The sequence below is a fragment of the Myotis nattereri genome (assembly GCF_964212035.1).
Source record: "Myotis nattereri genome assembly, chromosome: 16".
In the NCBI taxonomy this organism is placed as follows: Eukaryota; Metazoa; Chordata; class Mammalia; order Chiroptera; family Vespertilionidae; genus Myotis; species Myotis nattereri.
In genome coordinates, this window is record NC_138091.1 from 56,179,796 (window position 1) to 56,192,891 (window position 13,096).

At 59.1% G+C, this 13,096-nt stretch overlaps 2 protein-coding genes across 3 annotated transcripts; one reads left to right on the forward strand and one right to left on the reverse strand.

Annotated features, from left to right (window-relative positions):
* Positions 1-5,208: 5,208 nt before the first annotated feature.
* Positions 5,209-8,383, reverse strand: ALYREF (Aly/REF export factor). The gene is made up of 5 exons (XM_081110443.1): positions 8,098-8,383; positions 7,603-7,734; positions 6,294-6,441; positions 5,622-5,857; positions 5,209-5,515 (listed from the first exon to the last, which is right to left on the reverse strand). The coding sequence occupies exons 1-5, from the start codon at positions 8,332-8,334 to the stop codon at positions 5,501-5,503; spliced, it is 768 nt and encodes a 255-aa protein (XP_080966569.1). The 5' UTR covers positions 8,335-8,383; the 3' UTR covers positions 5,209-5,500.
* A 66-nt stretch (positions 8,384-8,449) lies between these two features.
* ANAPC11 (anaphase promoting complex subunit 11) lies at positions 8,450-11,931 on the forward strand. 2 transcript variants are annotated; one of them, XM_081110476.1, is made up of 3 exons: positions 8,450-8,540; positions 8,802-8,921; positions 11,649-11,931. In XM_081110476.1, the coding sequence occupies exons 2-3, from the start codon at positions 8,813-8,815 to the stop codon at positions 11,792-11,794; spliced, it is 255 nt and encodes an 84-aa protein (XP_080966602.1). In that variant the 5' UTR covers positions 8,450-8,540; positions 8,802-8,812; the 3' UTR covers positions 11,795-11,931. The 2 variants fall into 2 exon arrangements, with proteins under 2 accessions (XP_080966602.1, XP_080966601.1); XM_081110475.1 differs by lacking the exon at positions 8,450-8,540 and having other exon boundaries at positions 8,675-8,921.
* Positions 11,932-13,096: the final 1,165 nt, after the last annotated feature.

Consider the following 13,096-nt stretch of genomic DNA (forward strand, 5'->3'; position numbering starts at 1 on the left):
AGCAGACTACACATTTGAGGATTCCCAAGACCTTCCCACGCCGGCTTAGAAAATTCCATGAAATAACACACAACTCAGTGAAGCTCTTTACTTACGATCATCGGTCGATTATAACGGTCACAACTTGCAAGAAATGCACAGGGCGCCCAGCTGGTGTGGTTCAGTGCACAAGGCCCCTTCCCCAAGTTGCAGGCTCATCCCCAGTAGGGGGCATGCAGGAGGCAGCCCGTTGATTATTATTGTTGACTAGAGGCCCGGTGCACTGGAGGGGGGTTTCCCTCAGCCTGGCCTGTACCCCCTCACAGTCCGGGATTCCTCAGGGGATGTCCGCCTGCCAACTTAGGCCCGCTCCCGGCAGTAGGACATCTCCCAAGGGGTCCTTAGCGCTGCCATGGAGGCAGGAGAGTCTCTTGCCATCGCTGCTGCGCTCACCATCCATGAGCCCAGTTTCTGGCTGAGCAGCGCTCCCCCTGTGGTAGTTCACTGACCACCAGGGGGCACCTCCTACGTTGAGCGCCTGCCCCTTGGTGGTCAGTGCATGTCATAGCACGGGTTCCACCATTCAGTCAATTTGCATATTAGCCTTTTATTATATAGGACTAGAGGCCTGGTGCATGAAAATTTGTGCGGGGTGGGGGTGGGGGTAGTCCCTCAGCCTGGCCTACTCCCTCTCACAGTCCAGGAGCCCTCAGGGGATATCCTAAGCTGCAGTCTGGCCTCCCTCTGCGGGAGGTGACCTGGCTGATCAGGGGAAGGCAATGCCCCCATTACCCTGCCAGCCACCACGGCTTGCCTGAGCCTTAGCCCGACCCTGGCAGCAGCAGCCACTGCAGCTTTGTCCAGAAGGATGTTCGGAAGACATCTAATTAGCATATTACCCTTTCATTAGTATAGATGTTTCTGTCTCTCCCTCTATCTTCCTCTCTGAAAACAATTTAAATATATACATATATATATATACATATATATATATATATGCATATATATATATAATTTTTTAAAGAAATGCACAAGGCAAGGAAGGGAGGGTGTATTGGGGCTTCATGCCCTCTTTGGGCCCACTACCCTCCCAGCACCTCCTCTTGTGTTCACTGACCCGGAACCTCTTCAAACCCATGGTTTAGAGGCTTTTATGGACTCTTCATCAAAAGGCAAGGTTGATTAAATCATCAGTCCTTGGTGATTGGCTCAATCTCTAGCCTTGGCCCCTTCCCAGAGGTCAGGGTACCAGCAGCCGTCCTCACACTATCCAGGAGCCCACCCAGAGCCATCGCATCACCGTAAACCCGAGTGTGAAAGGGATCTGTTCTGAATAAAGAGACACTCCTACCAGGAGATCCCAAGGGCTGTTGGAGCTGTGCCGGGAACCGGGGACAAAGACCAAATCTTTATGGCTACCCCACAGTCGCTCTTCTGTGCTGTGGCCCTCAGGTTCGGGGGAAACCAGGATATGGGTGGCTGAGCATTTCCCAGGCACTTCTGGGTTTGCCTGGCCCAGTCCTCCTCTGTGCTGTGGGTGCTCCTGTCCCCTCATAGCTCAGGGTGGAGAAGCCCCCAGTAAACTTTCAAAGGTGCCGTGGGCTCCGGCCGGCCAGCAGCCTCTCAAGCCCATGGCATCAGAGTCATGGGTATTGTTTTCAACAGGCATTATTTTATTAGGTGTAGGGAGTGGCTCTAGGGCAGCCGTGGGCAAACTACGGCCCGCGGGCTGGATCCGGCCCGTTTGAAATGAATAAAACTAAAAAAAAAAAAGACCATACCCTTTTATGTAATGATGTTTACTTTGAATTTATATTAGTTCACACAAACACTCCATCCATGCTTTTGTTCCGGCCCTCCTGTCCAGTTTAATAACCCATTGTGGCCCTCGAGTCAAAAAGTTTGCCCACCCCTGCTCTAGGGTCAAGCCTCAGGCCGACCTGTGGCAGGGCCACAAACAAGTCCCAGCCTGGAGGGCAGAGCCCTCCTAGCACAATTAAGCCTGACCTTGTAGCCCTCCCTAATTCCTTCCTCAGCTAATGGGCTGTGGGAGGTGCAGCAGGTGTGAAAACAAGAACATTTGTATACATGTTAATCTTGTTTTAATCAGACTATAAAATAAAGCACCGGCTTGCAGGCTGGGTCTTTTGTGTCCTCATCCAGGCACGGGAGATCCACCAAGCCCCAGCTGTATTCTCTTGTCTGTCTTTTCTTCAGTCCTTCACCGCCCCTCCTCAGGTGCACCCTCGACCGTGCTGGCGCAGCACAATTACGCATCGAAAAATGGTTATTTTCTAATCCACTGGCATTTCTTAACAGGAATTTTTTTTAAATATTCTTATTGATTTTAGGGAGGAAGGGAGAGGGAGAGATAGAAACACCAGTGATGAGAGAGATACCCTATTTGGGATCAAGCCTGAAATCTGGGCATGTGCTCTTGACCAGAATCAAACTCAGGACCCTTCGGTCTGCAGGCTGATGCTCTATCCAGAGTCAAACCAGCTAGGGCTGGAATTCTTTTATTTTAAAAAACTTCATTAGTTATTTAATCCCTTCAAAATACAGTTGAGAAAAATAAAACCAGATAAATGTTTGACATTCTGTTATTTGTCAGTATTTAGAATGAATTAGTGCCCAAGAGCCCTCCAGAGGTGAACATGGGATGTTCTTTACTGTTGTTATGAAATCTTGAGTGTTTATTCAACAAGGACAAAAAAAGATAATATTAACACATTAACGGTAACTTGGTGTCTTTATGATGGATTTGTACATTTAAAAACTGGTATGCTTAATTTTTATTAGATATTAATTTACTGTTCTGCTAAAACATTTTACAACTGTTTCTGCAACCTGCATAGATAACAAAAGTTAACTCTGTCCTAGCTTGGGCTAAATGATCACCGACAAGTTGATGTATTTAAAATTAATGAGATTACCTTCTGGTTTTCTTTTTTTTTTTTTTTTTTTTTTAAAATATATTTTATTGATTTTTTACAGAGAGGAAGGGAGAGAGATAGAGAGTTAGAAACATCGATGAAAGAGAAACATCGATCAGCTGCCTCCTGCACATCTCCTACTGGGGATATGCCCGCAACCCAGGTACATGCCCTTGACCGGAATCGAACCTGGGACCTTTCAGTCCGCAGGCCGACGCTCTATCCACTGAGCCAAACCGGTTTCGGCTTCTGGTTTTCTTTTTATATGAAAATCTTTAATGATGCATATTTATTGCTATTTCCCCCCCCAATAGTCAGTTGATCCCAGGGTGACTTGTTAATAATAACAGCTCATTAAAGTAAACCATGTAAACATTTATGAAAAATATAGCCATCTTTAATTCCGTAACATAAAAATGTGTGAATAATGCTCATAGCAGCATTATCCTAATAACCAAAAAGTGGAAGCACCCCAAACGTCCAGCAGCTGACGAGTGGAGAAACAAAACGTGAGGCATCCATCACAGGGGATTCGGCAAAAGGACTGAGGTATTGATTCATGCTATAAAGCGGACAAACTCAGAAATCCTTAGGAGCCCTGGCCGGGGGTCAGGTCAGGTGGCTAGTGTGGTACGCGAACTTAAAGCCAGATGAAAAGGTCCCACGGCGAACAATTCCCATGTACGAAATGCCCAGAACAGGGAAACCCAGAGGCTGAGCAGCCCAGTGCCCACCTGGGGAGAAGGGAAGGGGCTGAGCGGTGATGAGAAGACTCTGGAATTGGAATGTGGTGGTGGGTATGACTGAGATGTACACTGAGGGAAGACATAATGGCATGACCACACTACCTTATCAAAGCTCTCGTTTCAAAAGCCTGTAGGAGCGAGGATTTCACCCGACTAGTGCTGGGAAAACGACTGTGCGTATTATCAGCCTTTTGTGCCCATTGAATGTTTTATTTTTTTAAATCTTCATTGTTGAGAGTATTACATGTGTGCCCTCCCCCCACAATGTTTTCTTTCAATTGAGAATCTTTTTCTAAAACAAGCATTTCACATTCTACGCATTGAAAGCCCACTCCACATCTACTTTGGGGCACTGTCTATGGATGTCACCCTTGGGAGGCCCCGAAAGCTGGCCGCAGCCTGTACCAGGGCCCCTTCCTTCGACACCAGCCCCTCCGACCAGCCACACCAGGGCCCGGCTTGTCCCAGCTTCCAGTGTCCTCACCTCAGGGCCTTTCCGCTGCCTGTCAAGCTTCCCTCCCACTGTCTGGCAGTTCTTGTTCCCAGCTGTTTCCCGGCACCTGAAGATGGGGCCTAGCCCTGCTCCCCCAGGGCCTGAGGAACCACCCCAGCTCCCTACCCCAGTGGTGGGCACTTGCAGCACTTATGGCCTCTGGCCTGGGGGACCTCACCCCTCCATCAGGTGCTGACTTTAGCTTCTGGACAGCAGGGAGCAAGATGACCCCACCTCTCCTGTCAACACTCCCAGCACAGTCTCCTACCTGGCCTGTGCCCGCCTCTGCCTGGATGACCCGACCTCTGTTACATCCACCCCTTGGGCCACAGCAGCTCAAGCCAGGCTCGGCTATTCCCCGGGCCCTTCAGTGCCCAGCACAGCACAGGCTGCAGCGTGGCAGCCGCTGGCTCTGTAGGGACAGCACTGGAGCTGACAGTGACAGGGCCACCCTTAGTCACACTGTGGCCCCATGGGGACTGAGACCAGCCTGAGCTGCAGGCTGCCTCCAGGAGGGGCCTGGCCGAGCATGCGTGGGGTCCCTGACCTGCCTCCACTGTGCTCAGCCCGCTCTGTCCTGTTGGAGGGTGGTGAGAGGGGCAAGTGTGTCTACCGGCTCCTGGCTCTGCAGGTCACACTTGCCAGTCTCCACCAGCACCATCAGCGCAGGCAGAGGACCCCCATGCCCTGCTCCACCCTGGCCAACAGGAAGGACACTAGGAAGGGAGGATGTGGCAGACACCAGGCTCCTGAGCAGCGGAGGAAGGGGACAAGCGAGCAGCCACCTGCAATCTGGCAGCAGCACAGGTGGCCACCCCACCTCATGCAGCAGGCAGGTGACAAGTGGCTACAGGAGCAGGGACCACTGCCCCGCGTTCCCCTACCGCCCAGGTCAGCGGGAGTGCCAGCCACCACCTCCCCAGCACCAGCGCCAGCCTGCCAGGACACCAGATGCCAGCTCGGCTGCTCCCCACCTGCCCCGGGTCCCTCCCTCCCTCCCTCCCGGTCTGCACCAAGTGTGGCCCAGGCGAGGGCTCCGAAGACGAACGAGAGCTCCAGTTCTACACACGTTTGTTTATTATGGCAAAGGTGAGAACGCCACCTCCTCCACAACAGCAACCAGTAAAATTTATCCCAAAAATAACTCGGTACAAAACAGGTCTGTTTCAGAATTTTTTAAAAAAAAAGAAAAAAAAAGGAAAAGAAATCTTTACATGAGTTTTAAATCCTATTTTAAAACAGAAGAAACAACTCCATCATTGGCCACAGGGCCCCGCCAGCCCGCCCTCGGGAAGCAGCGCGAGACGACATCCAGGCCTAGCTCCACGCACGGACTTGCTGGTGCTTTAGCTGGTGTCCATCTGAAACAGGAGAAAAAAGAGGTCAGAGAAGGTCCCACCCCCAAAAAAGAGGGGGCTCCCCACCCTCGTGCTAGGCCAGCCCCCAGGCCCCCGGCCCGGGACTCACCCTCGCGTTGTAAGCGTCCAGCTGGGCATCCAGCTCCTCCGCAGAGATCTGCTGCTTTGAACTCCGGCCGGTACCCCTGCCTCTGCCCCGGCTGCCTCCACGGGCGCCTCTCCGAGTGCCGCCGCCGAAGCCTCCGGACCCTCGGGTTCTGGTCATCCCGCCTCTGTTCACACTCTGTACCGGCCTGCGCTGCGTGTCTATCTGTGAGGTGACCAGCTGGATGTTCATGGGGCGGCCTGTGGCGGGAACACAAAAGGACACACTCCCATCGGAGCCTGAAACCCACCGGGCGACCCCAACGCTCCCACCCAGACAGACGGCCTGGACCCCCTGGGAGGAGCAGCAGCACGGAGGATAGCCTGCCAGAGCCTCACTGCTCAGCCTGGCGTCGCTCACAGGTGGAAAGGTGGGGGCCCCTGACACCCTCAGCCCACTCGCAGAGCAAGCACTATGGTGCTTCTGGAAGGCCAGGCTTCGGGAAGGAAGGAGCTGAAGGGGAGGAACGTAGCTTGCTGGATGGGGATCACAAGAGGTGGGTCCAGATGTGGGGGCAGCAGAGGGTGGCAGAATGGGAGACAAGGAGGTGACGGCAAAGTGTCCTCAACGGGGAGGGGGAGGGTGTAAGCATACACGTGCCAGCCCTCAGCTCCCTGGGTCCACCCCCAAACGCACCATCCAAAGGGACGCCGTTGTACTGTTTCATGGCTTTCAGGGCGTCTGCCTTCCGCTCAAAGTGCACGTCGGCTGTTCCCAGGCTGCGGCCAGAGCGGTCGTAGTGCACGGCGGCCTTCTTCAGAGTCCCGAACTCCGCAAACAGCTCCTGGAGTCAGGAAGAGCATCATCAGCCACACTTGTCCCCTCCGGCGGCTGGGGGACAGCCCCGGGAATGTCAGCTACTTTGAGGGCACTTCCCTGGGTGGCAGACATACAGGTGGGGGCAGGACAGTGGGAGTGGGGTGTGGGGAAGGACGGGGCAGGTGAGACAGCAACTTCCAGGAACAGCTGGGCCTGAGGGCTCCTGCCAGCCTGGGGGCCTGACATCTACCACAAGCCCCCGTGAGGGGCACCCATGAAGTCGCTGTCTTCTTTGACAAAGGAGTTGACAACACACCCGAGAACAGTGCCAACCATCAGCAAAGGCCGAGATCACAGAGCCAGGGACACCACCTGCCATGTGCCCCAGCTCCAGGGCCCCTGGTTTGGGAGTCCTGCCCAGCCCCCCGGGGCAGGTTCTGGCTCACCTTTCCCTCTCCTCCTACTCAAGCCTGCCGCAAAGTCTCAAGTCAAGCGCTGCCATGGGAACTGCCCTGGCCTCAGGCAGGCTGGGAGTTGGAGAGGGAACCCAGGGTGTGGGGCTACTCCGGCCGCAGGCACAGCGGGAAGAGGAGGTCACCAAAAGCGGTTTCCAGTGGATGCCAGAAACCACCTTGAAAAGAGTGTTGAGACACTGTGAGTGCTCACCGGCCTCGCTCTGTCCTCCCACAGCTGAGCTCGGGGACACGGAGCCCAGGACGGCCCAGCACCCTGACCCGGCCATCTCTACGCCTGACCCCCGCGGTGCCATCACTGAGCCACAGGACAAGTTTACATCCCCGTGGGACTCAGCCCGTAACAATAACTGAAAACCGTAACAAACCAAGAGGCTTCGACCAAAGGGGGGTCTGAAATGCGGGCGAGACTGGAGGGTGGTGGGAGGGGAGACAACAGGGAGAGACACGGGGCTCAGGCCAACACCAGGGACACGCGCCATCCCGCCTAGACGGACCAGTACAGCGAGCAGCAGCCTCGCTCCACGCAACGCGGGGCCGAGGTGGCCCTGTCCCTGCGGGACCCGAGGCCCTCGCGGCTGGAGTCGGGCCCGCCCGCCGGTCGGAGGCTCAGCTCCTGCACGACCTCTGTCTGCACCGCAGCCCGCAGCCCCGCACGGGGGGCACCTCCCGAGGCAGAACGGGGGCTGCTGACCGCGACGCCGCTCGCTCACCTGGATGTCCGCGTCGGACACTCCGAAGTCCAGGTTGGACACCAGCAGCTTCCCCCCCGTCTCCACGCCGGCGCCCCCGCCGAAGCCGCTGTCGAAGAGGTCGTGTTGCCACTTGTCGGGAAGCTGTTTCGGCTGAAAAGGGGAAAACCACGGAAATTGAGAAGCGTGAGCCCCGCCGCAGGACCCGCCCCGCCGGGGCCCCGAGGAAGGTGCGAGGGGGGCCCGGCGCCCGCCCCGCCCGGCCCGCAATTTTCCGTCCCTTCGACTAACTTCCCGCCGCCGCTGCGGCCGCGCCCAGCGCCCCCGCGAGCCCCCGCCATGAGGCCGGCGGCCCAGCCCAGACAAAGGCGGAGGGTCCCCGCCTCCCGGGCCCGGCCCGCGCGCGACCTTCCCGCCCGCCCGGCGCCCGCGCCCACCGGCCCGCCCCCGCCCCCCGCCCGCCCCGCCACGCGCCGCCCCGCTCGCCGCCGCCCCGCCGCGGGCCGCCGCACTCACTCGGCTGTAGGGCGCCGGCCGGTTCCTGCCTCCGCCGCCCGCCGCGCCGCGGACGAGGGCCGCCCGGTTCCGGATGGGCCCGCCGCCCCGGCTCACTCGTGCGGCGGCCTGCGCTCCGCCACCGCGGCCTCCCTGGGAGCCGGCCCGGCCTCGGCCCCGGCCCCCGCCGCGGCCGCCCCGCTGGCTCCGGTTCAGCTTAATGATGTCGTCCAGAGACATGTCCATTTTGTCGGCCATGGCGGGCGCGGAATCGGCCTCGGCTCGAGCCCGCGCGTCAGCACGCCGGCCCGTCACTTCCGGCGCGGCGTCCCCGGCGCGGCCGGCGATTGGCTGCGGGCGCGGCGCGTGCGCGCTGGGGTCGGGGCTGGGCGGGCGGCGCGGCGAGGTGCCGGCTGCGGTCGCGGAGGTTTCGGACCCTCCCGCGCGGCGCTGAGGCTGCAACTGTAGGCAGGCGGCGCCGCGCGCGGCTAAATACGCCGGGGCGGGCGGGGCGGGGCTTCCTCCCGGGCGACCCCGCCCTCGGGCTGTTTCCCGGGTGAACTCCCTGCGGGAAGGGGTGGGTCTTCCGTTCGTTTGGGCTCCGACGGCCGCTGCAGGGGTCCGAGTGCGCGCCGAGCTCTGCGGCGCCCGGGTCCCTCGGCGCCCCCGGCCCCGGCGCCCCCGCCCCGCAGCCTCGGCCGCAGCGGTCTCGTCCTCGCCCGCAGGCCCCGCCGCCATGAGGGTGAAGATTAAGTGCTGGAACGGCGTGGCCACTTGGCTCTGGGTGGCCAACGACGAGAACTGCGGCATCTGCCGGATGGCCTTCAACGGCTGCTGCCCGGACTGTGAGCGCCCCGCGCCCCGCACACGCCCCGCGTCTCCCCGGAAGCACCGGCGCCGAGGGCCTGGGTCCGGGCTCCCTCCCCTCGAGAGGAGTTGGCGGGAGAAAGGGAGGAGGTTGGGTCCGAACGTGGATCCAGACGCCGTCAGGGGCCGCGCTGGGCTGGGACTCGCGTGGGGCCGGGAGAGGGGTGGCCCTAATTGGAAAATAACGGGACCAAAAGGAGTTTCGTGAGGAGACGCGCCCATCGGGACGGGAGGCGCCGGAGGAGCGGCGGGGGGAGCTGGAAAGTCACCGGAACCGGCCCCGCGCCCTCGCCTACCCCGCCAGCGTCTCTAACCGGCGGACTTTCCGCCGTCTCTCCCCGTTCCCGCTCCCGTCCCCGGCGCCCGGGCGCCCTATTCCTGGCGGCCGAGCGGGGCTGCTGGCCCTGCCCGTCACCTGTTTGATCTTTTTGAGGGTTTTTAGCTGCTTCATCTTAGCAGCCCTCCTCCCCCTCCCCCGTCTCTCTTTCAGGCCCGACCCCTTTAGGAAGCTGATGCCTGTATCTGTGTGTCTGTCCGTGTCTCTGTATGTGTGTGTCTGTGTATCTCTGTGTGTGTGTATCTGTGTGTGTGTACCTGTGTACGTGTCTGTGTGTGTTTGTCTGTATCTCTGTGTGTGTCTGTGTGATCTTGCGGACCATCGGGTTTCACTGGATTTCTCCTTTGTGGTGCCTTTGTCCCGGGCCTGTTCTGCAAAGTAGAAATATTTTGCTGTCTGTTTAGGTCAGAAGCAGACGTTTGCTGCAGGGGGTTGAGTTTTTCGTCAGACCCGAGGGAACCCGGCAGAAGCAAGGGGAGGACTCCGTGGGGGGGGGGGGGTGGCGAAGGAAAAGTGGGGACTGAGGCTCCCCACTGCCCTGTGATGACCAGGCCTTGTTTGTGGGCCGAGTGCCCAGAATAGCGACAGGGCTTTGATGCTGCTGCTTTTTTTAAAATATATTTTTATTGATTTTTTTACAGAGAGGAAGGGAGAGGGAGAGCCAGAAACATCTATGAGAGAGAAACATCAGCTGCCTCCTACACACCTCCCACTGGGGATGTGCCCATAAGCAAGGTACATGCCCTTTACCAGAGTCGAACCCGGGACCCCCCCAGCCCCCAGGCCAACCCTCTATCCACTGAGCCAAACAGGCCAGGGCGGACCGGGCTTTGCTTCTTCCGTGAAATGCGGACATCCTGGAATTCTAGGCTTAATCTCATCACCTGGAGCTAATCCATCCTGATCCAATCCCACCGGTGGGCGGGGCCTGAGATAGCCATTGATTGGCTCTGCTTGATCTGTTTCTTTTAATCTATTTTAAATTGTTTCCCAAGGGTACACAGAGGCCAGGGAGCCTGAGGGGGGGAGTTCTTACAACTTTCTAAGCAACAGATTGTACCTTCTGAAAAGAAAAAAGTCTTCAAGTGCCCTGGGGTGATGGATGTGGGTGGGTGAGCCTGTGTTCAAGATGGCACCAGGGGCCTGCACAGCCCAGCTGGGCCCGTGGCTGGGTGTCCTCGTGTGCCAGCCCTGCCAGCTGCGGAGAGTGGTGGGTTTAGAGTCTGATCTGTGGACCTGCTGGTGGTGGTTGAGGGAGCCAGTTGTGATGTGCAAGGTGTTTGACAAGCTCAGGTGCTTGCTGTGCAGACTAAGTGGCACTGGTTTCTCTTGCCAAGTGAACGTCCTTGGGCAAACCCAGGGGGCCCGCGGCTGTAGTAAGGCTGCTCCATGCTCCCCGGCCCAGCAGGCTCTGGAGTGAAAGTCTCGGTGAGCCGAGTTCTAACTGAAAGGACTTCCATCGGGACACTGGCAGGCCCGTGAGGCACCGCCCCGTCCCAGCAGGCAGGGCTCAGGGCGGCCTGGTGCCCTGTCGGTGGGCTCGCGGGACCCCAGCTGTGGGCTGGCTGCTCCTGCTCCCCTCCCCTTCCTGTTTGTAAGGGACCTGATTTGATAGGGTGATTCCAAGCGGAGTTTTGCTAAGGCTGTAAAGGCCCTGGGCGTGGGGGTGTCACATGGTGTGGGCTCCTGGCACAGGCAGGGGAGTGAGGTCTATAATTTTGTATTTTCTAAGTGTATAGTTTTCTGGTTATGTCATAAACGCTTCAGAAAGCAAGTGACATTTTTGTTAGAGAAAATATGTTTTACAAGGTTGCCTGGCCGGCGTGGCTCAGTGATTGAACCTCGACCTATGAACCAGGAGGTCTTGGTTTGATTAGCAGTCGGGGCACAGGCCCAGGTTGCAGGCTCAATCCCCAGTGTGGGGCCTGCAGGAGGCAGCGATCAGTGATTCTGTCTCATCATTGATGTCTCTCTCTCCTTTCCTTCCTCTCTGAAGTCAGTAAAAAACATTTTTTTTAAAAGAAAGAGGACTGGCCCTACTGCGCTGAGACAGTCACGTTGCAGCCCTGGCATCGCAGGTCAGGCGGCTGCAGTGTCTGCTGATAGGCCCAGGCCGGAGGCCGGTGGTGGGGGCTGTGGGCCAGGCCAGGGCCCTTCCTGCCACTGATGCCCCTCCCCCCCAGCTGCTCTCACTGGGTGGGGCTCACACGGGGGTGGCGTCCCACAGAATCTGGGGTGACTCCTGCAATTGCCTTCTCTGAGAGGCCCTGGCCACCCTGGGCCCCGACATCTAACGTCCTGGGGTCCCGGCCTCAGCCCCGCCTGCTGCCACGTGCCCTGTGCGACCGCACCTCTCCTGTCCCTGCAGGCAAGGTGCCCGGCGACGACTGCCCGCTGGTGTGGGGCCAGTGCTCCCACTGCTTCCACATGCACTGCATCCTCAAGTGGCTGAACGCGCAGCAGGTGCAGCAGCACTGCCCCATGTGCCGCCAGGAGTGGAAGTTCAAGGAGTGAGGGCCGCCCCGGCCGCCGGAGCCCCCCCGCCCCCCCCCCCGCCCCCGGCGGACTGAGGACTGGCGCTGTGCTGTTTTCTGTCACGAAGCTGACACTTTTATCCAATGAGTAAAACTCATTAAACTGCCTGAGCCTTGCTGGAGGCCTCTGCTTGCCTGTTTTTCCTTGGCCGCTGACGTGGCCTCGACGCCTGTGGATATGAAAACTCTCATGAATAAACATCTCTGGGTGCCGCTGGCTGAGCCCAGTCACTCCCCGGGAGGCAAAGGAGCCCAGCATCAGCCGGAAGAGCCGGGCAGGAGGGGGCTCCGCCTGGAAGGCCCCGAGGCGCAAAGGCCCTGGGGTCTGTTCCTGCCAATGGGGAAGCGAAGGAGGCGGGGTGCAGAGGCCCACGGCCCACCGGCCAGCTTCTCACTGAGGAAGCCAAGCTGGTTTGCGGGCCCTGGCTGGGCAGTTGGGCCACTGCCACGGTCCCTCTGCCAGGGGGTCCCCGAGCAGGTGCTGAGGCTGTTACGAGCTGTGGGGGCGATGCAGGTGCTGGGTGGTCTGTCTCCATCCCGTCTCCCCCTCCTCCTCCTCCTCCTCCAGGCCAACATCAGGCTGTGACCTCAGGGGTCAGGGCCTCTCACCTGGGGGGCAACAGCCCGTGGGAGGCTCCTGGGGGCGCAGCTCCTGGGGGGCAGCTGGGGGGGGGGCAGTGGCTTCTGGTGGAGCCTGGGGTGCCCAGGGCCTATGGGGAGCCTTTGACACCGACTCCTCCCCTCGTTCTCAGTGCCCCTCGGGGTGCTGCCCTGGGCCCCTGAGGTGAGGCCCCTCTTGCCTAGTGGGTAATGGCTGCTGTTGGTCTGTCCTCAGTCCCGGGGGTGAGAAGACAGGGCAGGTTACTTGGGGGGGGCCTCCTGGTCGCCTGTGCGGCACCCACTTCCTGCCCAATGTGCCCACAGGAAAGGAACCCTAAGAGGATGGTCTTCACTGAACTCGGAGCCCAGCTGCCGGCCTCCGCGTGGTTGCTGTCCTGGGACACATGGGGGGGACACCTGTGAGGGACATCTGGGGAGTGGGCGTGGGAGGAGGGGCTCCTGACAGCCTGAGGCCAATGTCAGCTGTCTGGCCAGAGCCGGTGCCCCGCCTGGTCCCCTCAGGCCTGCTTCCCCTCTCCCTGCCCTGGGCCTGGATCTGGGAGTCAGGACCTCAGGGGCAGGGCCATGGCCACGGGGAGGGCCTGCAGCTCCCAGGCTTTCCGCCTCCGTCCTGGCTGCCCCCTGGACTCCGCCTTCCTGGGGAGCCACTCCTGTGCCCCGA

Excerpts from the sequence above, each read along its gene's own strand:
- ALYREF (XM_081110443.1), bottom strand. The coding sequence starts at position 8,334 with ATGGCCGACAAAATGGACATGTCTCTGGACGACATCATTAAGCTGAAC. Across the intron at positions 6,442-7,602 it reads TGTCCGACGCGGACATCCAG|GAGCTGTTTGCGGAGTTCGG; the intron begins GTGAGCGAGCGG and ends TCCTGACTCCAG. Across the intron at positions 5,858-6,293 it reads CAACGGCGTCCCTTTGGATG|GCCGCCCCATGAACATCCAG; the intron begins GTGCGTTTGGGG and ends TTCCCGCCACAG.
- ANAPC11 (XM_081110476.1), top strand. The coding sequence starts at position 8,813 with ATGAGGGTGAAGATTAAGTGCTGGAACGGCGTGGCCACTTGGCTCTGG. Across the intron at positions 8,922-11,648 it reads CAACGGCTGCTGCCCGGACT|GCAAGGTGCCCGGCGACGAC; the intron begins GTGAGCGCCCCG and ends CTGTCCCTGCAG.